Below are 25,541 nucleotides of genomic sequence, written 5' to 3' on the forward strand. Positions count from 1 at the left end.
CCAAGGGCCTTCCTGGCTTCCTGTCACTCCCGCACGAATAGGACCGCTGCTGACTAACGCAGCAAGACTAGGCTTCTAGCGGCCAAAGGAACCGGGCTCCTAACTGCGGTCAATGACTGTGTCAAGGTGACAAGGTTTCTCCCTGCGGGAATGACGGGCCACAGTAACTAGGGTTCTACAGTCAATGAGCGTCCAGTAAGCAGGTTCCTAACTGCAGTCCATGGCCGAGAGGAACCAGACCCCTCGCAGTCTGTGGCGGTCACGGCAGGCGCCAAGGGAGGGCTTGTTCGTCCCTGAGACAGTGACCACCGTTTCTGGCGTGTCTGCTGTGTGCTGAAGGGCGTTCAGGGCGGCTAAGCCCTGGTTTCTCAGCTGCTCCCCACCCCAGGTGAGGGCGCTAATCGGCACAAAACTGCACCCAGGGAGCAGCGCGCCCCCTGCCTCCCCGCCAACGACGCGCGCCCGCGTGCTCGAGCCCCGACAGAGGCCGATTCTGCCTGACCTTGTCTTGGTTCCCTTTGTCCTTGTAACACAGGTTCCCAATCAGGCGGATGAGGTGGGACCGGAAGCCCTCCACCACACTGGACACGTCCCCGTCGGCCCGGACGCTGCTGGAGGTGCTGAAGATGTTCGTGCCGTCGGCGCCAGCCATGTGGATCAGGCGTAAGAGATCTGCAAGAAAAACCAGGAACCACGTTTCCCACGGGCTGTACCCGCGAGCAGTCCGTGCTAGTTTCCCACAAACAAACATCAGCTGTCTCAATGGACCGAAATTCAAAAATAATACTAGACGCCAACACTGAGTTTCAATAGAAGGCCCAACCCCGGACAAGAGGACCGGGGCTCAGCTGCTCAGGCCCTGCCGTGGGCTCAGGGAGGGCCCCGTGGTTCTGTCTACGGCCTCTCCAGCCCCTACAAGGTGGTATTTTTGTTTTAAATTCCCTCATGACTCTGGTTCTGGGGAAACAAGCTGTAAGGATTACCCACATGTAAACTTCCTACTCGTCCACAACTAAGTCGCCCCAAAGCCTCCCACCATCTTCCTTCTTTCTCTTTCCTTTGCAGGGGGGCAGGAGGCCACACCCAGCAGTGCTCAGTGGCTCGGTACTCAGGAATGCCCCCCGGCAGTGCTCAGGGGACCGTCTGCGTTTCTCGGGACTCGAGCCAGGAACATGACCACCGCAGCTACAGGCCAAGTGTCCAACTTGCTATGCTATCCCGCTGGACATCTTCAATTAGAAGCCACACCCAGTACTCAGGGGTGTCACCCACATTCAGCACGGCAGTCCAGAGACCAGGCGGTGCCAGGGATTGAATCTGGGGTCCCACACGCCACGCATGTGCTCCAGTCATCCCCACCAACTCCCTAGTCTCCACCACTTTTCTTAGGAAAAGATTTTCCGGGGCGAGGGGAATGACGGGATGGATGCGGACGGGGTGGAGGGCTGCGGGCACCTGGGAGCAGTGGGCACAGTGACCGGACATTAAAACCCTGCAGTCTGGACGAACGCGACCACCGAGCCCAAACTACAGCCAACACGCTGACCAGGGGGCTGGAGGGCCAGTGTAGCGGGGAGGACGCTAACCTGGCACACATCCGTCCCCAGCACCCCGATGGTTCCCCATCAACATCAGGAGGGATCCCCGAGCACAGAGCCAGGAGTCACCCCAGAGCACAACTGAGTGTGACCCCCCCCAAACCAAAATGCCACCGGCCCAATTAATTTTTTAAAATATTTATTTATTTTTGCTTTTATGGGTCACACCCGGCAATGCTCAGGGGTTACTCCTGGCTCTGCACTCAGCAATTACTCCTGGCGGTGCTCGGGGGACCAGATGGGATGCTGGGAATCGAACCCGGGTCGGCCATGTTGGCTGCGTGCAAGGCAAACGCCCTACCCGCCGTGCTATTGCTCCAGTCCGCAATTAATTTAATTTTTAAACGACGTGGGGGAGGAAGGGTTTTTTGCTTTCATCGTCTTTTTGTTTGTTTTCACTTCCGAATTCTCCGTGAAGGAGCTCCAGGCCCGGAGAGTTAGTAAGTCAGGAGTACCAGTGGGTACACGGCCACCGAGACGGGGGCCCTGAGAGAAACCAAGACGCGTGCCGGTCTGAGCCCGATACCCAGGAGGCAGAACGAGCTCCTCCCAGATACTCCAGCGACTGCCTTTACCGGCACTAATGCTGTCTTCCCACCGCCAAGGCCTGGGCCCTGGCCTGAGGGCCAGGAGCTGAAAGATAGCCTCCCCGGAAGATGCACCTCGTTTCTGGAATCCCATCGAACCCTCACGACACGAGCCAGGGCAGGGTCTCTCCCAGTGCGCTAGCAGGGAAAGGCTCGCGGGCTTCTGTTTCGGGCAGCACCCGCATGAGAATGGTCTGGCCCAGCGCAACCGCTTTTGTCGTAAGAATTCAACTTTCCAGTTCACGACTTTTTCACTTAAAAAAAGAATCACTGCATTCCAATTAAAACTCTGATAGGAGATTCCAAACATTCCCCCGGCTTACGACCAACACCGCCCCGTCGGGATCCAGATCCGTCTTCCTGAGCGTGCGTCTCCTGAAGGGCCTAATCCGCTCGAGACAGAACCAGAGGAGTGTGGCTGACCACAGGAACCAACTCCGCTCGAATTATTTTGCAGACAGCTTTTTAGCGAAGGCGGGAATATTTCACACAATATTTCTTGTTTAAAACTGCAAACTTAGTATGTGTCAGGCCCTGTTCAACCTGTTCCATGCGCTGTAACTGAGGGAATTTACTAGGAAATCTCGTTAAAACCGAGGCCGGGAAGGCAGGTGCCCGAGTGCCCGCCTGGCATACAGCCGACTCCAGCCCCTACCCGGCCACGGCCCCAGTGGTCCCAAACACCACAGCATCCTCGGACCGCAGCGTTGACCCGCCGGCCCAGCTGGCTGGGATGTGCCAGAAGAGGTCCCTGGGTCCCCCGAGAAGACTGGGGAGGATCCCCAACCCAAAAGACACTTTCGGTAAAACCACAGTAATGTAAAAATCACCATTCTCATCACTTCCGCCCTGCACCCTCACTGCCACAATCGCTACTGGCGAAGCAGCCACTGTGCGGCCCGAGTGACGGGCACAGGCCTCATCGACAGCCGGGGTCTGGAGGGAAACGGCTGAGTAGCAGCCAAAGAGCGTGATCCCTGATTAAGAAAAACCAGGGTAAAAACCCCAGTGAAATTTCAGCACACGCAAGACCGGGCATGGCTGGGCGTCTATGTCAGGACCGTCGGGGTGTGGGAAGACCGGGCGTGGCAGGGGTCTACGTCAGTCAGAAACGACGACGAGCGGGTCAGACTGGGCGTGGCCGGGCGTCCCGGTCAGTCAGGCTCCTGAGCCGAACGAAGGCGTGGGGGCTCCTCACCGATCGTCTTCTCCAGCAAGCCGGGGAAGACCTGCAGGTAGCTGAGCAGCTCGGTGTTCGTGCTCATCTCACACAGGACGTCCAGAAGCCTGATGGTGGCCAGCACCTCCTAAACGAGAAGGAAACAGGACGTGAGGCCTCCGCGACCTGACTGGCCTCACAACCAGCTGTCAGCGGAGCACTGCGGGGCACGGTCCCGAGCACAGCACAGGCACGCCGGGCCAGCCACCAGCCGCGGGCATCGGCCACCGGGAGGCTCGATCGGAACCATCACGCGTCCCCTCAGGGTCAAGAGCCAAACAAGGCATCCGGGGTCGGTCTCAGGACAGATGTTCAGAATTGCTAGCTAGTACCTCACATCTATGCAGATACTCTTTTCAAAGTGCTCCAGCAGCAAGTTCCACTTCAAAGATAACAAACGTCTCAAGAAATAAATGAATTTCTTGTCCACAGAATCCTGTAAAATGCTGTGCTTGTGGCGGGAGACTCGGCTGCAGACTTCAAGAACTTGCATTATATGTGTTTAGAGATGAACGTCATATCTCATCAGCAAAGAGCATTACTGCATATCCACAGCATGGAATTTAGTAGGTCCCATGAAGTTTTTATTTATTTATTTATATGCTTTTTGGGTCACACCCGGCCATGCTCAGGGGTTCCTCCTGGCTCTGCACTCAGGAATCACTCCTGGCGGTGCTTGGGGGACCATATGGGATGCTGGGTCGGAACCCAGCTGGGAACCCAGGTCGGTTGCATGCAAGGCAAACGCCCTACCCGCTGTGCTATCACTCCAGCCCCACCACCCCCAGGAAGTTTTTAAATTGCAACTCTGAAGCACATTTTGAAGCTCATTTTGAAAGTCCACATTGTTCGGGGGCTGGAGGGACAGGACAGGTCGGGCGCTGCCCTTGCCTGCAGCCAACTCAGGTTCGGTCCTGGCACCGCGTATGGTATTCCAAGCCCCACCGGGAGTGAACCCTGAGTGCACAAGCAGGAGTAAGTCCTATTGGGTTTGGCCTGAATCCCCCCACCTCCAAATGCACGAATTGTTTTACGAAATGTGGTAGGTGCTATAATTTTAAGTTCTAAAAGTAATACCCTCCAAAATAAAAGTCACTCCCTTTGTTCATTCTGCATTATTTGGCTGATTCTACTATTCTTTCATCAGGAAACGTGAAAGGTTGTTTTCTTTTCCTCTTTGGAGGATCGCAAGTCTTAAACTCATGCTCTGCCAATTGAGCTGACCTCTCCAGCCTTACAGGTAGCATTTGACTTAGAATTCCGGAACTTCAAAATCGACAGTAAGGGAACAAAACACATTTGTAATCCCGCCTGCCTGTACCAGCGCACGTGGGTGGGTGCCCCCCCCAGACACCCCTCCTCAGCCAGAGGACAGCTGCTGGTCTGGACCCAGGCAGAGTTCATCCAGGGTGTCGCCGGACATCCTGTCAGATACCAAGGAGGCGAGCAGAGACTTCTAGGGTCAGAGAAAGGGCCAGAAGCAACTTCGCAACGAGGCGCCGCTGGCCAGCACTGGTACCCTGGACCACTGGCCGGAATCCCAGCTGCACTGGATTGGAAACAGACCCACTGGTTTCACAGCCATGCCTTCGTGACGGTTAGAGCCAAACAAAACAACTGACCGCCGTCATCTCTGGAAGATACCACAAAACCAGCCCTCTGCTTTGAAGACTGGGAATCAAAGACGGGGGTGGGGAGGAGTCACGAGTTTACTTCGGGGGATGTGGGGGGAAGAGTTTACTTCGAGGGGCCGGAGCAATAGGACCGCAGGGAGGGCGTTTGCCTTGCACGCGGCCGACCCGGGTTCAATCCCTGGCATCCCATAGGGTCCCCTGAGCACCACCAGAAATGATTTCTGAGTGCAGAGCCAGGAGGAACCCCTGAGCATCGCCGGGTGTGACCCAAAAAGCAAGAAAAAAAAATAGAGCTTACTTCGCTTTCCATGGTTGAAATGTACCTGGTCTACTCGACAGACAATGAGGGCAAGTGTGGCTTCAGAGAGTGTTTCACGCTTGGCGCACAGGAATCCTGGGGTGGGTCCCTGGCACCCTCTGGTCCCCTGAGCACCACCCGAGTGACCCCAGGCACAGGGCTCAGCCAGGTGGGACCCAAAAGTCCAACAGAAAGATGACTGAAGACAAGGATGATTTCAGGTGTCAGGGAGACCGCCCCCAAGGCTAGAGCACGTGGCCGGCACACCCCCCCCCCCTCCCGAGTGACCACCAGCACTGTGGCGTGGGGTAGCAGGGACGGCAGGGCTGATCGGCCAGTGAGTGAGAAGCAGCGGTGCCCACGTCCTTCCCGATTTCTTCAGGTCTCTGTCAGGCAGCACCCGGTTCTCGCCTGTGTGTTTTCTTTTCTTCCTTGTAATACGACTTCCTTACTAAAAAGAAACCTATTTGACAGACAAATAAACCAGGGCAACGGAAGGGTAAGTTCGAAGATCTTCGCCCCAGCAACACAAGCAGCCAAGATAGGAACGCCGGGCTCTTCCGGAAGACGGAGGCCATCTGATGGCCCAAGGACACCCACTCGCACCTACGCCTGACCCCTACTCAGAAACAAGCTTCAGGCTCGTCGGAATTGCAGTCTACGGACTAGAGAAACATGGAAGAGTGGATTTCCGCTACAGAGAGGTTGCACTAAATATGTTTAAAAGAAAAAAAAACAGGAGTCATAAGAACAAAACGAACACGCCTGGAATTAAAAACAAACAGAAAATGTGCTAGATATACTGCAAAGAATACCATGAATTTCAACAAAGATTTAACTACCGGAAACGAAAGTTTCCCACCACGTGGCCGATGGTGCATGAAATCCGGGGACTGCTGACAAGAGACCCGAGGGAGACGGGGTGACGACAGCCCCACCTGAAAAACATGCGCCTGACTGTGTGAACATATGAACCCCTCCCCCCGTCGCGGGGAGACAGACTTCCATCACTGGAAAATGCTTGAAAGAAAATTCTGCAGGTCCGAAAGGCAGTCTGGGGGCACAGGGCCCTGGTTCGATTCCCAGCACCACATACCTGCGCGTCGCCAGCGTGACCCCAGAGCAGAGCCCGGCCGCGCCCCTCCACGTGCAGGGTGAGAACTCAAGCCCAGGGGACCATATGGAGTGTCAGGAATTGAACCAGGGTCAGAGCATCCAAGCCTTGTGCTATTTCTCCGCCCCCCCCAACTGAATCTGAATCTTAAAGATGTGGCATCCTAGAACCAACGAATAGACACCAAACAAGCCTAGAACGAGACAAGTACACGAACCTCATCTATCGAGTTATTAACCTAGGACTATTTTTATAAAGAGTTAATAAAACCAGGATCTTAAAGCTGAAACAGCAGATACTGCTTGATGGGCGTAAGAAGGTACAAACCACCAGTTGGAAAAGCAAAGCCAATGCCTCAGAGCTGTAAGGACGCGTCTTCCTGTGGCCGGCGTTAAGTCTGTGAGCACCACTGCACACCCGGCCCGAGACGGGGCTCAGGGTTAGAGCACTCGTCCAGGCTGGCCGCAGCGGTACTGGGCTTCACTGGCAAGCGGAGGGGCAGGAAGAGGAAAAGGCCCCGATCGGGAACATGCATTTACCCGAAATACCAAAATCCGACACATTTCCACTGGAGCTGGTTTCGGCTCTCCAATTTCTAAGCAACGGCCAACTCTCAGAAGTCAAGGCTCAGCCACGTCTCTGTGATGCCACTGGGTACAACTGTGACACTCAAACACTGCGGTGGAAGATCATCTTCCGAACGACTGCTTGGGGTGGAAGCAGCTCAAAGGCTGAGCACCTGCCTAGAATCCGGGAGGCGGAGTTTGACCCCCAGCACCCCGGGGACAAAAGCACTGCCAGAGGGGATGGTCCTGGGTCCCACACGCTGCAAAGGATACCTGGGTCCCGCAGCAAGAGACCGCACAGGAAGAACCCAAACTACCACAGACTTTGCTTTGAACTCGAACCAACCCGCCTATCCAAAGGAAGAATCACGAGGACACAGATCAAGGAATTTTCTCTACGTGATGTTTTGGGGCTTTTAAAAGAAAACTCTAAGTTCTATCCATTGATATATAATTCCTTTCTCACTTAAAGGAAAAAAAGAACCCCACATTATTTTGAGGAAAAATACAACCAGAAGAAAAGAAAACAGAGACAGCAGGTCGCTGTCACTGACAGCAGGTCGCTGTCACTGCCGTGCTGGCTGGTCGAAGCCCGAGTGTCCAAGCTGCACCTTCGTGCCGAGTTCTCCTTCCCTTCCCGGCTCTCTGAGCAAAGCTCACTGCCCCCCTGCCGGAAACAGAGGCCGCTCTGGAAGACGCCCCTCTTCCGCTGAAGGGACTACAGGGTGGGGAAGAGCGTCCCCTCGCAGAGCGGGGTGCCGAGGGCAGCGGTGGCCATCCAGCCTCAGGAGGCAGGAGCCACCCCGCCCCGCCCAGCCCCGCGGCCCTCGCCTCGCCCACCTCAGGCCCCGGCTTCCTCTGCATGCGCAGCAACTGAGCCCCGGAGCCATCTCTGCGTGTGACCGGCGCCGACCTGGGCCTGCGGGCGGGCAGCCTGGCCGTGGGGGGCTGAGGACCACTGACCTGGGCGGGCTGGGTGGGGCGAGGGTCTCTGCAGGGCCGCTGGCCAGAGGCCACGGGCGCCGCAGGACCAGCAGGCGGGGACTCGGGCCTCAGCGGTGACTACACGGGGCTGGCAGGCCTCACAGCTCCGCTTCCTTTCGCTTCTAAAAAGGCTGCTCACCGGACCCCGGCGGCCCCAGCGCCTCGGCCTCTCACCTCGTCCTCGGCGGGCTCCTCCGAGGCCAGCTCCAGCACCATCTTGCACTGCTCCACGAAAGAGCTCGCCATCAACTCGGCGTGGCTCAGAAACACGGGGACGTCTTCCCTCAGGGGGGGCTCGTCGCCGGTGATTTTCGCGATGATGACATCCAACAGCGTGACCCTGTAAGACACGGGCGACCCGACGTGAGCGCGAAGGACACTGACGGGGTGTCCAACTCCTCTGTCTCTCGAGCAAGGAAACACTGAGAAAATCAAGCTCATCTTCATCAATTCTCTCGCTCTCCGTCTGCAGAGATTGGGACCAGGGGTCGGCCACACCCAGCAGTGCTCAGGGGTCACTCCTGGTAGACTCGGGGGACCATATGTGATGCCGGGATGGAATTCCCGGGATGCTGGGATGCACGTGTCTGACCACTGCACCACCTCTCCGGCCCCCATCTTTGATGCGTCTGGGTTGCAGGAACCAGGGTTACCAGATGCGAATTTGATGGTCTCCACGACTCTGAGCCTTTTCAGAAACGCTGTCACGCTAGCCTGGCATGGTCACCGGCACCCCTTGCTACACCTTTCTGAGCAGTGACACCATCACTGTTTCCCCAAGCAACAGTGCTCACGACCTCAGTGTCCGGCTTGGCAATCCTCAGCACACTTCAAACCCTGTTGATACTGTAATTCTAGGAGAGAGCACTGAAGGGACTACGGACCGGGACTGCGCTCAGAAGACAGCGAATGTGACCAATCGATGTCGTGTGTCCTTGGACGGCTCGGCCAGCCTTCTCGGAAAGGAGGTCCCCACCCCCCATGCCACAATGCTCCTGAAATCAGGCCAGCAGCAGAACCCAGCCATGGTTTGTAAGTGTCCCAGCGAGAGACGAGCTGGAGGTCTCTCGGTCTCTCTCTCTCTCTCGGTCTCTCTCTCTCTCTCTCTCTCTCTCTCTCTCTCTCTCTCTCTCTCTCTCTCAGTCAGAGTGGTCTGGGCAGATCACACCAGCCACAGCCTTCCCGGAAGCCCCCTTCAGAGCAAGGCCCAGTGCGGCCCTTCTGAACAGACTGAGGGAACTGGAAACACCGAGAGAGAAGCAGGAAGCCAGGAGGGGCTGGTTCATGCACGTAAAGGAAGGAAACCAGCCTCTCGTGCACCCGGCAGGAGTGACAGTCCGGCGGGGAGGGCCCTGGCCTTGCACGGGGCTGACCCGGGTTCGATCCCGGGTGTGGGGGAAGCAGCCAGTGCTGTGGAGAAGCTGCAGCCAACGGCCAGGGGCCCAGGAAAGGCCGGGCTGACCCTCTCACTGGCGGCTAATGCGCCCAGTGACTTGAAGCTGGCGCCGAGCCTTGGCGACCGCACCCGATCCTACCATGCCACGTAACTCAGTAAGAAGCACACGGGGCTGCCGCACACCTGCCTGAGCTGGCGGCCAGAAATAACCGTCCCCGGGGCCCGAAGGGGATGCGGGGGGAAGAGGAACCCTGCGTCCAAGCGTCCAGGCCGGCCCCTCAGCGGCCACTCTGCAGAATCCGGGCAAAAGGACAAGAGAAGCGCTGGCAGGCAAGAGTCTCTGTGTTTGGTGACGAGCACAAACCCTGGCTGCCCGCAGAGCCTGGGACAGAGACCACGGCCGCGGTGCTCAGGGCAGTGGAAGTACCCAGGGCGGGGCGGGGACAGCGGGGTCAGCACGGTGCCCACGCCGACCTGTATCCGCACCGGCCGTCCTTACCCGACCTGTCCCCGCCAGGCATCACCGCCGGAAGCGGCAGCTCACAGGAAGGCCCCGGGGCGCGTCGAGGGCAGCACGTGTCTGAGGGACCCGGGCGCGCCCCGTGCAGTGAGTGACTCACTGAAACGAAGCAACGCCGAGCGCCGCTGCCGCGAGTCAAACCACAGCGGGTAAGAGTGTGAGCTGCCTGCGTCCACCCCGCGCAGTGGCATGTCCCCCCCTCCACTGGGGCCCCGTTTCCTTTCATCCTACGTGGTCAAAGAGATCAAAAACTGCTGGGATGGCGCAATTGCTTCCATGTGTGTCCATGTGCGATCTGGAGGGCGCAAGGGATGAAAGACCCGAGGCCGAGCCAGGACCTTTCTGGCCGCCCCGTCTTGAAAACAACGTCCGCTGCAGCGGGAAATCCTGGCGGAGGCCGGGAGACCACATGAAACGGGAACTACGGAGGCCAGTTCCAGTAAAACCCCTCTCCCGCTGCAGCAGCCGGGGGCTCAGCTGCCGGCCCCTCCTCGCCCGCGCGTGGTGGACACTCCCGCCGGAGGAGCATGCCGGTCAGCGGCCATTCGTTCCGGGAGGAGCACCTCTCTATCCACAGCCTGCCCTGGGCGTGTCTCCGGGCAGGCACGGAGCAGGTAGGGGAGGTCCCGAGCAGGGCCCAGAGGCCGGCGGGGCATGCTAGGACTCTGCAGCGCCAAGGGCACTGCGGTCCCCCTGCATCCCGGGATGCTCCTGAGGCTTCTGCCAGGGGTCAAACCCAGGTCAGGTACACGCGAGGTGTGTCCCCGTGGCTAGCTTCCCGACCTCCTTCTCGGGGGACAAGTCCGCCCATCGCTACGTCCCCTAACCGATCACAGACGCCACCGAGGCAGCCAAACCCAAGCTGGGAGCAGACCAGGAGATAGGGGGAAGCAGACGGGACCCGCACACAGGGCCACTGCCCGTCCGTGTCTGCAGCAGCCGGGCCAGGCCGCGACGGGCACGGCAACCCAACGAGTGCCAAAGGACGGACAGACAGGCGGGACGTGATGTACTGGGGAAGCGGTTCGGGTTTGTTAGGGAAGGGGGCTGCCGCCGTGACACAGGTCAGTCAACAAAGAACAGACGCCCCGTGAGACGGCGGGGCAGTGGGGCCCAGCACTGTGCAAGACGGAAGCGTTTGGGACAGCGACGTGAGCAGACGCGGGGACGACAGAAGCACCCCCTCTAAACACCACCAGGAGAGCAGACGTCCCATCACGCCTACGGGGGGCAGGTCTCTCTGCATCCCGGGACCACTCCCAGAGATGCTCAGGGAACCATACGCGGTGCCCGACCTCAAACCCAGGGCAGCCATGCACGTGCAAAACAAGAGCCCGTGCGCCCCAGACGATCTCCAGCCCCGTGCGGATGCTGGAGCGTGTGTGTATGTTTAAGATTAACCGAAATCTAGTCCAGAGGTGCTATATGTGAAGGTGGGGAACTGATTTAGAAGGACAACGTCTCAGCTCTGTCAGGGGACAAATTATATGTACGTAAGTTTCTCAACCACATTTAGCCTTCCTCCACAATCCCTACCTCGCCGCCCCCAAAAAGCCTTCGCGTTTTCTAAGCCAGGCCCCCGCTCGGCAGGACACAGCGCGTACGGCGACTTCCGGGAGCTGAAGAAATCCATTCAGGTCCTCCCTCGGGTTTCTGTGTACCGAGCCTGTCTGGGAAAGGGGGCACCAACGTGATCTCCCAAAGGGTCAGAGGGTCTGGCGGAACTGCTCATTCCCAGGGCCGGGAGCCGGGCGACAGACTTTCTGGCCTAGAGGAGAAAGCCCTGGCTCACCCCACAGGGAAGAGGCCGAGGCCATCCCAGGCGACCACATGGACACTCCGTCACCTCGCGAGCGGACAGTTTCCTGAACTCTGCAGCTGCTCAAAGCAGTGCCCAGGGCGGGTCAGGAGTCCAGGGAACAGAGTTCCCGTGGGACAGGCCAAGAACTGAGCTGAACCCAGCTGAGCCCCGACACCCGACAGAGCTCAGGTACCACGCCCGGATCCTGAGCTGAGGAGGGGCGAGGACTGTGATGGGCCCTGCTCGGCAAGTGACTACGGGAGCTAAGGACACCCACTGGGGCCCTCACACTCTCGTGCACAGAGGGGGCGCCAGCGTCACCTCCAGGGAATGAAGCCCTCGTGACAGGACCCAGCGCTCAGTCCGGGGATGGAGGGATGAGACGCAGCCTTCCCTGGCAGGGCATCAAGGGGAGCCGCGTCCGCGCAGACACTCACGTCCGGCAGGAAGGCGCCTCGCCCACGCTCTTAGAAATGGAAATAGAAAATATGTCATCGGTCACCCTCATCTGGCGAGGAGAGGGGTCAGGCTGAAGACCGGTCACCTCACAGGGCTGTGGAGAATGAAGGCACAACTGCACCGGCTTGATTCTGCGTCTGGGCCACAGCGCTGCGCGTGCCGCCGTCTGTGGGGTCCCAAAGTGGCCAGGCAGGCCGCCCCGGGGTGAAGCGCCCACCCAGCTGGCCAGTGTGACCGCGCAGACGGGAGGGCGTGGGCTCCTGGTCAGACAAACCAGGTATTGGAACTAACTTGAAAAGCATGTCCTTCCCGTTTGGGGTAGAAACATTAAAGGGAGGGAAAAACTGGAAAAAAAAAAAAAAAACACACGACTCCACAAGAGTACAAAGGGCCGCATCGCGCTTGGCTGTGGGAGCCCGCGCACAGGGAGGGTTTGAAAGCCACAGCAATTACAGAAATTGGGACTACAATCAGAAGATTAACATTTTTCAAAGGGCTTGATGGGCAGTGCTAGCTTCCCGCTGGCTTTTCCTAGGGCGATGTTCCCAGCTGGGAACATCCGCAGAGAGGCCTGTGAGTATCTGTACTCAACCTGCCGGTTCTAGAGGTCAGGAACGGAATTTTAAAAGGGAACGACGGTAGCCAAGATCACCCAAGGAGGGGCCGGAGCGATAGCACAGCAGGGAGGGCGTCGGCCTTGCACACGGCCAACCCGGGTTTGATCCCCGGCATCCCATAGGGTCCCCCGAACACTGCCAGGAGTCATTCCTGAGCGCAGAGCTAGGAGCAACCCCTGTGCATCGCCGGGTGTGATCCAAAAAGCACCGTAGCACTGTCCTTCCAAATACGCCACGGGGAGCTTGCCAGGCTCAGTCGTGCGAGCAGGATACTCTCGGTAGCTTGCCGGGCTCTCGAAGAGGGACAGAGGAATCGAACCTGGGTCTGCCGCATGCAAGGCAAATGCCCTACCCGAATCACTCCAGCCCCCCAAAAAGCAAAAAAAAAAAAAGATCACCCGAGGAAGGCTCGGGGCCAGGCTCTGCCCGGCGAGTGTGCCCGCCGGGAGATGGCGGACAGGTAGAGACAGGAGCTGGCTATCCGGCCACTCCAAGCCTGGTGCGGCAGATCCCGTCACCGTCCCCGCCGTGGGCACCAACGAGCCCCTTCCAAACACACGGCCCCAGCAGGCATGGTTGCGTGGACGCCGAGGCATCCGCCCGGTGTTTTGTTTTAAGCCGTTTCTTTTCCGATGCGCTCCCTGAACGTCAACGCCAGCCCGGACCCTGCAGCGCCCCGCGAGCGGCTGAAACCCTAACCGGCCCCGCTGAAAAACATTAATGACACACACGCAGCGAGTCGGAGGTCTCGCGCCAGCTGCGAAACCACAGCGCCTCGGTCGCGTGCGCCAGACACCCGAGCCGGAATGCGGAACACGCAGGGCCACGCTGGCTGGGGTCGGGGGGAGGTTGTTACCTTTCTTGATTGCTCATTTTGGCATACAGGGTCTGCACCATATCTGGGCTTCTCAGAAAATGCTCGGAAATAACCAGGTACCTAGAAAAAGGAGGAGAACAGCAGGGTTACTAGAAACACAGCGAAGGGAAGGGGCTTTAAAGGCTATCGTAGATACAAGCACTCCTGTTACTGAATTTCTGATTCACCATCATCATAAAATATTTCAGGAGAGCTGCATACTCCTTTTCTATTACCCACAAGAAAGGTTCAATCCAGCCTCAAAGGATTCGTCTCCACGTTCCTTTCTGACGCTCTGAGGCACGCTGAAAGCGCGTGGCTGAGGAAAAACCTCCAGTGCCGCCGAGAAAGGCTGAACACAGTTCTCCCACGGTCAGAACCCAGCACCGCGCCGAGGCGCAAACTGAAAGCAGGACCTCGGTGCGGCCGCTGACCAGGCCCGGCCAGGCCCGACCTCTGAATCCAACGTAAACCGCCACAGAGCCCGACGCTGGCCGGACGGTCCGCCCTCCCCAGGCTCTCGAGTTACCGAGAAAACATCCCCCCTGTCAGGCGCACCTGAGCTGAAGGCATCCGCCGATGGCAACCCCAAGGCCAAGATTACCAGCATATTTCTTCAAAGTGCCACGATGACAACTCGAAAGACTGAAGAGTATTAATAATTAATTCTAAGTCGCATTTACCAGAGGGCATGAGGAGACTTAAGAACTGAAGAACCCGCCGTCTGTAAGGCGGGAGGGAGTGTCTGGAGTTCGGACCCCCGTCTGTTTCTCCAGCTCGCACTCTCACAGAACTCAACGCGGGACGCAGGGGTTCCGCCACCGAGTCACCTGCCGGCCCCTCGGAAGGCGGCAAGGGAGCGATCTCACTGGTCTGTCAGGGGGAGCAGGGGGACATCCCGCACGAGGACAGGATCTGGGGCTGGATCGAGTCCCGGGGAGAAACACCACGTGTTTCGCAGGTGTGAGACCCTGGGGTTACTCCCCAGCTCCGAAAGCTCTTTTCTGTCGTTTAAAGAAATAGATGCTCTTCTCTCACAAACGTTAATATAACTGACCAGTACTATCATGGAAAAACATTTCTCCAAGTAATGACTAGTATTGAAAATTTTCCCTTTTCGTATCAACCGAGGTAGACCATGACGTGCTCTTCCAGGTGAGGTCCACACACCGTGATCTTCATGCTCGTTTGTCATTCGGTTACCTGGAATTCAAAGTATTTTCCTGCAAGAACACGCCTGCAAAACACGCTGTTCCCAGAACGGGGAGACGGCGCCAGGGCCGAGCTCGTGCCTCCAGGCAGCAGGGCCCCAGTTCGGCCCCGGCACTCACGGTCTCTCCAGCCCAGCCCGGGCCCCCAGCTCTAACAGGGCGGGCGCAGGACGACCAAAGCAAACCACGACAACCCAAGCATTGTGTTAGTTTCCAAACTCTGAACAGTCCAGAAAGGCTGGCAGAGAGAAAATGTGTCTCCCTTGCACCTCCAGAGCCCCTGAGTCTCAGTCTCTCAGTCTCCCTCCCTCCCTCTCTCCCTCTCTCTCTCCATTTAATGGGAAGGTGGGGGAGAGGCGGGGATGAAGGAGAGCCCAGAAGCCATCAACAGATCCCTCCTTGAGGGGAAGGAGACTTTGCAAGAGGCGACCAAGGGCCTCAGGAAAACCACAGAAGGACAGGACGGTCCAGGGTCAGGGCACGGCAGCCACCAGAGGACCATCCCGCATGCAGGCGCAGTCCCCGACGCCCCCCACCCCCGGGCCTCTCACACGCTGCTCCTGTGCCCTCGGCGCTCGACCCTGAAGAACCCACGCCTCCAGGGACCGTTTCTCTTGCTTTGCTTTCCACACAACGACTTCTGCCCGCTTTTTCGGTCTTCCTCCTACTTCCTGGCTTCCAGCCGAGCTCTGTCTTTGCCGGGCAGAGCCCGCCAGCCCTGATTTCCAGTCTTACTTCTCTGCATGAAACGCTGCTCCGAGCTCGGCCCCAGCTTTCTCCCACGTTCAAAGGCTCTTGGGAAGCGCAGATGTCACTGCCCAAGGAGAGGTGACCCGCGTCCACGCCCAGGGTCGGACACCCTCTGGGCACAGCTGGCCTGGGTGAGCGGTCAGCAGCCCTCCGTTTAATCTGAAAATTCCTCATTTCAGGACCTGTCCCAGAAACTGACGTTCGCAGCCCACGTTGGCTGATGTCAGAGTGATGACCACATTTTATATCATTTCCCCCAGTGTCTATAAATCGGCAGGTGGACACGTAATGAGATCACATAAAGAGATTTAGGGACGACCGCTGGACTAGAGCCGTTACCGACTGGATTCCACGGGACGTCAAAAGACCGCGTGGCCGCCCACCTACCAGATGGTCAGACTTCTTCATCAAGACCATGAACGATCGGTTTGAGGCTCTTCGTGTTCCTAGAACGAACAGACGCCACTGGGCTACACTAGCATGCGACGGGGACAAATGGAGACGTTACTGGCGCCCGCTCGAGCAAATCGATGATTAACGGGAAGTCAAGTGATCAAGTCAAGTGATCAAGTCTATAAATCATCTTCCTTTTCTTTCTCAATAAGAACAGATTTCTTTTCTGGGGGGTGGGGGGGAGGAGGATGAGGGGCACACTCAGCAATGCTCAGAGCTTACTCCTGGCTCAGTGCTCAGGGATCACTCCTGGCAGGGCGTGGGGGCCCATGTGTTGTGCTGGGGTAGAAACTGGCTCTGTCGTGCACAAGGCGGACTCCCCCCGCTGTCCCCTCACTCCAGGCCGTCACCGATGAAAGATTTCAAAGAAGTGCTCCCGAGAGAGGTACCAACGTCTGTTCCACAGAAACCAGAGGGAAGGGAGGAGCCACCGGGCCTCGGGGAACCGCGAGGGGCGCAGCTGATGCCGCCACGCTCGGGCCCTGTCGTCTCAGACCCCTGTGTGCAGCCTCAGCATTCCACTTCCCGCTGCGGACAGTGCCAGGTCACACCCCCCGCGCACAGTCGGCAGAACAAGACGGCTCTGCACTCCAACTGAGATTTACACGCAGCTTTAAGACGCGTGCTAGGAAAACTCTGCGAACAAATTCACGGTTTCCCCAGGAGGAGGTATTAGCTCAGACTGCACAGGACAGCTGACCCACAGTCCCCAGGCCTCACTCAGATCGCCTGTTGTGTGTGTGTGTGTGTGTACACGTGTTCCTCTGTTTAGCTCTATAAAATTTTATTACATGGATGCGCTCACATACCCAGCATTACGGTCAAGATACAGACCAGTCCCAAAGCCAACAGGGGTGCTTTTTCAAAGCAGCGTTCTTCTTTTCTTTTTTCTTTTCTTTTCGTTTTGTATCTTTGGGCCATCCCCAGCAGTGCTCAGGGCTCACTCCTGATTCTCATTCAGTACTCACCCCAGCTGTGCTCAGGGAACCAGATGCGGTGTCAGGAATGGAACCTGGGTGGGTTCCTTCCGTGCAAGGCGAACACCCCACCTGCGGTCCTATTTCTCTGACCCAACACCTAGGCCCCAGGTATCCTTGCTCATCCCTGACCACCACTGTCCAACTCTCAGTCTTGATCCCTCCCCACAGGAGAGATACATCAGCGGAATTACACTTCGGCTGCTGGGCTGGGCTGTTTCACGCGTTCCCCAACCTTCTACCTCACCCAAATATGAACAAGGTTTGCTTCTCTCTTCGCTATCAGTGTTTCCCGGTGAAGCTGTCAAACTCAAGAGGATGATGAAGTTCATGGCGGAAGGGGCCCAAACTAAAATGCAGGTCTCCTCCCCAGAAACTGGGACTCCAGCGTCACGTGTCTGAGAGAAGACACAGCCCTGCAGCCCCCACCGTCCACTCGACTCTGCTGTGCCCTTGGTCTTGGCCACGGGCTTCATCTCAGATGTGTAGGTGACAGGGTGAAAGAGATCACACACACACACACACACACACACACACACACACACATGCGCGTGCGTGCGCGCAAGCCAGTCCCACCCTGCCTTCAGCTGTCACTCCCCTCTGGCACTAGCTGGCTGTCAGATTTAGAAAAACTGTAATACCAACACTCAGCCCCCGAGCTCCATGGCTTCCCGGAGGGTTATCTAAGAGCATGAAAACATCTTGCACACCTACAAACGAAAAAACAAAACATTTTTAGAAGGCCATTACCCCAATCGCCCGAGGGCGTGGCGCCCAAGCCTCCTCACCCACGCCTTCCTGTGCACCCGCCGCCCTCCACGCGGGCCCCAAAGCAGCGGCGACCCGACACCTGTCCCCGTCCAAGAAAAGAGCCGGAACCCACGGGCTCCGACACGGGACCCGGGAGAGGCACGCTTGGCAGCTCCGAGCTTTGCCAGAAATCTTGGGATGGCTTTTACCTCCTCTGTTCAAAAACGCAGAGTTCCTCTCACGTGAGCCCGCCGGTCAGTGTCCAGGGGTGAAGGGCACGTCACCTCCTGTTCTCCCACCCTGCCTCCCCACCCTTCTGACGATGGAGCCGAGCGAGGCCAAATTTATTTTCTATTTTGCCCCTGATGATCTTTGCTCTTCATACTGCAGAAAAAGCTTGCAGAAGGTCAAAACGTCAGCCCGAGAAACTCAAGAAAAAGCACAAGTGGGTACGGGAGACACCCCCCCACCACCCCGAGCGGCTGAATCCAGTGACTCATCTGCCGCCGTGGGGGGGGGGGGGTGGCGGCGGCGGCGGCCGAGTTAGGCACCAAGGCCACCACATTTTAAAGTACCGACTTGCTTGTGTGTGCACAGTAATTAGCAACAGAAATGAATGTTTAGAAAAATAATTCTAAAATTACATGTAATTTCTAAGGAAGGATAGAGAGCTTCACACCGGAAGAGGCCAGAACGGAGAAATTTCCTCTGCGCCTGTGAAATACAGACGGGGTCTCCCACCCTGAGACCACGCAGACCCCAGAGTGACCACCGCGCAGGGCCCCGAGGGCTCAAGGGAGGAACGGGACCGCCCTAGGTTCAATCGCTGGTACGAGGTCCACAGAGCTCCTTGGGGGGGAGGGGGGTGCAGCTCTAGAGACAACCCAGCAGCCCAGGGAAAGCTCAGGTCACTCACGGCAACATGGTCAAACATGCCACCCCCCCGCCCGCCCCGCCCCGGCCTGGCTGGCCAAGGAGCCGGAGAAGGCCCATGGGTGCCCTGCACACCACTTGGGAGGTGCCCCTCCTGCCTCCAAAGCCGAAAACTGCTCTGGAGAACAGGAGAACAGCACTAGAAAACGACCACGACAACGTGACAAGCCAGAGAGACAGTCCAGCAGGGAAGGCGCCGGCATGTGCTCGATCCCTGGCATAGCAGAGGGTCGATCCATTTCTGCCAGGACCCACCCTGAGCCCAGAGATCAGAAGGAAGCCCTGAGCATGGGGGGAGGGGCGGAATTTTATTTGTGGATTTTTTTTTTCCTTTTTGGGTCACACCTGGCGATGCACAGGGGTTCCTCCTGGCTCTGCACTCAGGAGTTACCCCTGGTGGTGCTCAGGGGACCCTATGGGATGCTGGGAATCGAACCCGGGTTGGCTGCGTGCAAGGCAAATGCCCTCCCTGCTGTGCTATCGCACCAGCCCCCAGGGGCGGAATTTTAAAGAATCAAATTAAATATGTTCCTAAGACACAGGGTATAGCTCACCCTGCAGGGCGAGGCCCGAGCCAGACCCTGGCACCACAAGTGAATTCATTCAAGTCAGTTTGTTCGCAGACCACAATGATATGAAACTAAAAATCAGTAATATGCAGAAATGTGGAATGCAAACAGGGTTCTTAGTAAAAAACAGGCCAAAGGAAATATAGGTCAAAGGAAATCAGAATAAAATTTGGAGTAAGCGAAAATGAAAACGCAACAGCAGCTTTTAGAACTAAAGCAGTTCTGACAAAGACAGGCCTAGATGTCAATGTCCACACAAAAGGCGAGTCTTCAAAACCTAATCTCCCATTAACTACGAAAAAGCAAACTAAACTCTGAGCAGAGTCATGATGATTACAGCAGAAAGAAGTGAAACAGACAAACAAAAAATTTTAAAAAAAGACGCACAAGAGAAAAACCAACCAAGATGCTTCTCTGAAAAAAAAAAAAAAAAGCAAAAAACTTAAAACTATACTGACCCAGAGAGAGAATAAAAGGATTAATTAAAATCAGTAATGAAGAGGGGACATGATTCTGAGGGAATGAAACGATAAAGAATTGAGAACGACGAATCAAGAGTACTGAGGCCGAATGGAGCACTCCTACGTGGGCGGCACCCAAGCTGAGTCCAGGAGGGGTCGGCTGGGACCAGGAGACCAGGAGGGCCATGGAAGACCAGCGGGGGCAGCTGAAGTCCTCCGCTGAGCAAACGTTTGCTGCAGTGCGACTCGAACCCTCCCCACACCCCTGAGTAAAAGGCCGAGACCAGATGGCTCCGCGGGTAATTTCCACCGGAGTTTACGGAGAACTCCCAGGGCCACTTCACACACTGCCCCAAAATAACAATAGCCCAGAGAGAAAGGGAACACTCCAACACACATTCTCGGGGGACAGGATTAGCCTGATCTCCAAGCCAGACAAAGCCACGGAGACAGGAGAAAACTACAGGAACGATGAGGGGAGGAGCACGGGCACGCGCGTGGGTCCGCCGAGAGAGAAGGTGCGTTTCCAGGGGAGCCGAGGGAGTCCTTCTCCACGGGGGGCAGCAGGCCGCGAAGTCTGGGAATCTCGGGTCCCACCAGCAAGCCTCTGCAGTCTGTGCCCATGCTCCTGAGCTGGTTTAACGGCTCTCAAGCTGGCTCGCCATGACCGTGACGAGGCCAACAGAACCCAGTGACACGCAGGTCTTCAACCCAGGGCGCAGAGGAGGAAGGGCGGGCAGGGGCTTCCAGGTCACAGGGGCGCTGCTCGGGGCAAGCAGGCAGGAAAGTGAGATGAACTCGGCGTACCCAGCAGGGCGCAGAGCCACGGGAACCTACAGCCATCACAGAGCACTGAGAACTACGGAGCCTGGCAAATCTGGAAGACAGCAGGTGAACGCAAAAGCCTCTTCATTTGGGGCCATGCCGGCAGTGCTCAGGGAGCACTCCTGCGGGTGCTTGGGGGAAGCAAAAGAAGAGCCAGGGAGGGCACCAGGTCAGCCGTGCACAGGGCGAGTGCCCTGCCCAGCCGTCCTCTCTCTCTCTGGCCCCCAGCTTCTTCCCAAGGATGCCAGCCCAGTGGTGCAAGATGGGTGACTTGGCTATCAAGAGCCACCAGAGCAACACCCAGCAGCGCTGAGGTACCAGGGGCCCAAGAGGCCCTGGACCATGCGCGCCCACCCGTATCTCCCCGGCCCCTTGGTCATGCGTCGATAAACTCGCAATTAACAATTCGTAAATCAAATCAAGAAAGTCCGGAAAGCACACTTTTGATGTTATAACAGTATCAAAAAATGTCAATAGTGAATAAAATTTAAAAAAAAAAAAAGCCAAAGGGCCGGAGCGACAGTACAGCAGGCAGGGTGCGGCTGACCCTGGTTTGAACCCCGGCACCCCACAGGGTCCCCCAAGTATCACCAGGAGTGATCCCTGAGTGCAGAGCCAGGAGTTAGCCCCGAGCACCGCCAGGTGTGGTCCAAACACAAAACAAAGCAACAAAAAACATGCCAGGACTTATAAATGACCAGATTACCAAACAGGTGTGGGGCAGGGCTGGAAGGCGTGAGTCCAAGGCCCGGCCCCGCCTGCCCTCCGCCCCCTCCGCCTCAGCACGGCCCCAGGCCTCCCGGGCACCACTGCCCTCCAGAGAGAACAGCTAATCCCCCTCTTGGTGGGCTGGAAGGCTCAGTCCAGGACTGCGGGGGTGATGCCCGGCACGACCGGTCCCCTGAGCGCCGCCAGGGTGCGGCCCCAAGCCGATGGACGTTTGAAAATGAGACAAAAAAAAAACCTACTGAAAACGACGATATTCCCCAATTGATCTAGGTTCATGTCACCTCTGTCAAAATCCCAGCTGCTCTGCTGAACAATGGCAAGGCTGATTCAGCCCCCCGGCGCCGAGCTGAAGGGCTCCTCGGAGTGTCAGCAGAGGCGTCCAGGCCGGACACGGAGGGAACAGGCGCAGGGAGCTGAGCTGGGCATGTGTGTGCGCGCGCGTGTGTGTGTCTAATGTGGGGGAGGGTTCCCCATAGCAGAGGGAGTCTCCGTACCCAGGAGCACCCATCTCAGCACCCCGCACAGCTCTCAGGTGACAGTGACCGCGGGGGAGGCGGCCGTGACAGGCTGTGCGGAGGCCAGTGCGTCATCACATCGTCTGCTTCGGCTCTGGCCCTGCAGTGGCCTGTGTGCAAACTGGACACTCGAGGAAGGAGGGAAGAAGGAAACGGGGCTGAGAGGCAGGGCTGGGGCTCGGGGGCAGAACGCGCCCCTTGGATGCCGGAGACCCGGGTTCAATCCCCGCTACAACTAGGAAGAAAAAGACCGTGGGCTAGAGGATGCGCGAATTAAGGCTGAAAAGTCTCAATTCAGCGGAAGGCGGAGACCTACCGGCTCCTGCTGGGGGAGCCCGGACGACAGCCCCGGAAACTCACCCCACGACATCTGGAAGTCAGGAAAACCCAAAAGCAACCAGAGAGGAAAATAACTCATCATGGACCGAGGACATAAGGGCGACAGCCTCAGCTGAACGGACACCACGAGACACAGATGGGGCTCGAACCCGGGCTGAACCCCGGGCACCCGCCCCCACACCCGCCCGGACCTTGTCTCCCGCTTCCAGGCCCCGCGGGGTTCTCGGCCCCCCCGAGACACTTACGGCCACTCGGACTCCGGCTGCCTCCGGTGAGCGTCCACCACGTCGATGGCGATGTTGAGATTTTCTTCCAGGTCCTTCAGCCTCTCGGCGTTGAGAGACGTGAAGAGAATCATGGAAGAGTAGGAAACGATCTTCCGGTCCGGGTGGTTCAAGCAAGACCTTTCACGAGCAGAGACGAGAATGTTAGTCCCGCTGGCAACAGGATGAGAGTGGCAGAGGACAGGAACGACCCCACGGAAAACCGGACACGCTTCTATGACGAAGGATGCGGGGGGATCTCAACGCTTTGGAACAAGCACACCAGGGCGCCAGGGAAGGTTGTGCCCATCAACGGGACTCTTTTTTTTTTTTTTTTTTTTGCTTTTTGGGTCACACCCGGCAATGCACAGACGGGTTACTCCTGGTTCTGCACTCAGGAATTACCCCTGGCGGTGCTCAGGGGACCCTATGGGATGCTGGGAATCGAACCCGGGTTGGCCTCGTGCAAGGCAAACGCCCTCCCCGCTGTGCTATCGCTCCAGCCCCTCAACGTGACTTTCTGCTTTAAGGCTGGCAAGAGAATCCACGGCCGAAGGAGCCCCTCCAGGGCTGGCTCTCCGTTAGGCCGTTTCACTAACATCCTGGTTTCATGAACAACCATTACGTGAAGCCTGGACTTTCTATTTCTGTTTTGGTTTTTTTCCTTTTCTTTTTTTTCCTTTTTCGGGTCACACCCAGCAATGCACAGGTGTACTCCTGGCTCTGCACTCAGGAAATACTCCTGGTGGTACTCGGGGGACCCTATGGGATGCTGGGAATCAAACCCGGGTTGGCTGCGTGCAAGGCAAATGCCCTCCCCGCTGTGCTAACGCTCCAGCCCCTTACCTTTGTATTTCTGTACCTCGAATTCCTCGTTTCTTTCCTTCCACCTAAGTCTCATTATTATAAAGATTTCATACCTTCAACGCACCCTGCAGTGATCTGAGAGCCAGCGAGGGACTCGAGTGAGTTTATCCGCCGCCAAGACCCGACTTTACCGGCCTCCGACAGCCCTGCGCCCCGGGGAAGCTCCAGGCATGGCACAGGAGTTCCAGTCCGGCAAGGCCGGTTACCAGCATCGGGGAAGCATCTGTTCCCAGAGCGGATGTTCGGGGCATTCAAGCAACAGCAGATGCTGTTCCTTGGCCTGCTGCCGCCAGGACACCCCACTGGGCAGCGGAGAGCGCGGTGGGAACCAGGACTCCCCTCCCGGCGGCACTTTCCGACCTAGGCTGGCTCGACTCCCGGCCTTTCATTTCCACGCTCAACTTCTAGGAGCAGAGCTGGTCAGAACAAGGTGGAGATGGCTAGGGCCATGCCGTGTCCCACACATCAACGGGCTGGAAAGCCACAGGCCACAGGTCGTCCAAAGCGCGGACAGCTGTGCTGGGCACATAGGATGTGCTCTCGACAAACATGTGGCAAATTAATTGCCTATATTCCAGTATTTCCTCCATTTGGAATTCTCTTATAAATTTACTTAACAGTATTTCTTATTTTAGTCAAAACTTTTTTCTTTTTTTTTTTTTTTTTTGCTTTTTGGGTCACACCCAGCGATGCACAGGGGTTACTCCTGGCTCTGTACTCAGGAGTTACTCCTGGTGGTGCTCAGGGGACCCGATAGGATGCTGGAAATTGAACCCGGGTCGGCCGTGTGCGAGGCAAATGCCCTACCCGCTGTGCTATCGCTCCAGCCCAAAAAACTTTTCTTTTCTTGTCGTGAAAACTTCCCACGATGAAACGCACGTATCTTCACGTAGCGCTCCATGCGCTGGGCTCTGGACACCCCGTAGCAGCACGCAGACCCGGGTCCCAGGAGCTCCGCCTGCCCTCTGAGGGAGCGGCCACCTTGCCCGCTCTCACTGCGAGACCCACCAGGCTCCTGAATTCTGTTCCGAAGGGTGAGTTCTGAACTTGATGTAAATGGAATGATACAACCACAATCTCCTCACGAGTCAGAAAACTCCCAAACTCCTAGTCACGTACTCACAGGAAGAGCTCAGGAAAGGCATGCATCCACACGACAGCCTGGGACTCTGTGTTCCGGGACGCCACGTTGCCTAAAAACTGCAGGCCGCAGCGAAAAGCTGAGGGTTGGCAAAAGTGAGAAAAACAGATGGTCAACATCTCAATGCAACGAGTGATACATCTTAACATCGATCTGTGCATCATGAAACAGGAAACCTGGGGAACGACCTTAATATCACAAGGTCCGGGGCCGGAGCCATACCACAGCGGGGAGGGCATTTGCCTGGTACGCGGCCGACCCGGGTTCGATTCCCCCAGCACCGCCAGGAGTAATTCCTGAGTGCAGAGCCAGGAGTAACCCCTGAGCATCGCCGGATGTGACCCAAGAAGACCAAAAACGAAAAAACAAACAAACAAAAAAACCCTACCAGGTCTGCAGGCTGGGACGGCTCAGTGAGCCGAGGGCACTGGCTCCAGGCGCCCGGAGCACAGCGAGGCCCAGCAGCACAGTGTGGGCCTGTGCCCACAGTCACACGGGCAGCGGTGCCCACGGGGCCCAGGGGCCGGGCAGGAGCACACCAGTGACTGCGCCGTCTCGCCGGCCTTTTTCTTTCGAAGAAAACGGCAAACGTCGGCATGGACACGCCTGGGACTGCAGCCAGCCCGACTGGGATATGGCCTCCAGTTAGAGGACAGTCACCCTCACACTCACGTTCCACACCTGTGCTCACGGACATCTGAGCCCCGGGGCTACGCAAGAACGAAAAGTTAATGATAAGCAGGTCCCTGAGCGAGCCCCTGCATGAAAGGAAAGTCACCACCACCGAAACTCAGGTAGAATGAACTTAAAAGAAAAAAGCAGCGTTGGATGACTTTTATTCAAAGTCCCTCAGTGACTGAATTTTTACTCTTTGTTTTTATATATGTTTTAAATTTCATTCTCATAAAGTTGTTCACAACAGTTGATTACACTCAATATTTCAACACCAATCCCACCACCATTATTTCTGAATTTTTTTATTCGTAATGACCAGAAAACATAAAAACAATTTCAATTTCAATCACCCAGCAACACACACACACACACACACACACTTACAGATAAAAGAATAATTGACAAATGTATATAGGAAAGAAACAATTCCACAG

General features: G+C 57.0%; 1 protein-coding gene across 1 annotated transcript in view; it reads right to left on the reverse strand.

Moving 5' to 3' along the window:
• The window catches only part of ATXN10 (ataxin 10), a 95,946-nt gene that overhangs the window by 40,423 nt on the left and 29,982 nt on the right, over positions 1 to 25,541 (reverse strand). The window contains exons 4-9 of the mRNA XM_056107009.1: positions 24,415 to 24,511; positions 22,407 to 22,565; positions 13,650 to 13,730; positions 8,175 to 8,340; positions 3,384 to 3,492; positions 503 to 672 (exon numbers count right to left, since the gene is read on the reverse strand). Coding sequence (XP_055962984.1) covers positions 503 to 672; positions 3,384 to 3,492; positions 8,175 to 8,340; positions 13,650 to 13,730; positions 22,407 to 22,565; positions 24,415 to 24,511 — 782 coding nt within the window. The remainder of the gene's footprint in view (positions 1 to 502; positions 673 to 3,383; positions 3,493 to 8,174; positions 8,341 to 13,649; positions 13,731 to 22,406; positions 22,566 to 24,414; positions 24,512 to 25,541) is intronic.

The sequence above is a fragment of the Sorex fumeus genome, unplaced genomic scaffold (genome assembly GCF_029834395.1).
Source record: "Sorex fumeus unplaced genomic scaffold, SorFum_2.1 ptg000153l, whole genome shotgun sequence".
NCBI classification, from domain to species: Eukaryota; Metazoa; Chordata; class Mammalia; order Eulipotyphla; family Soricidae; genus Sorex; species Sorex fumeus.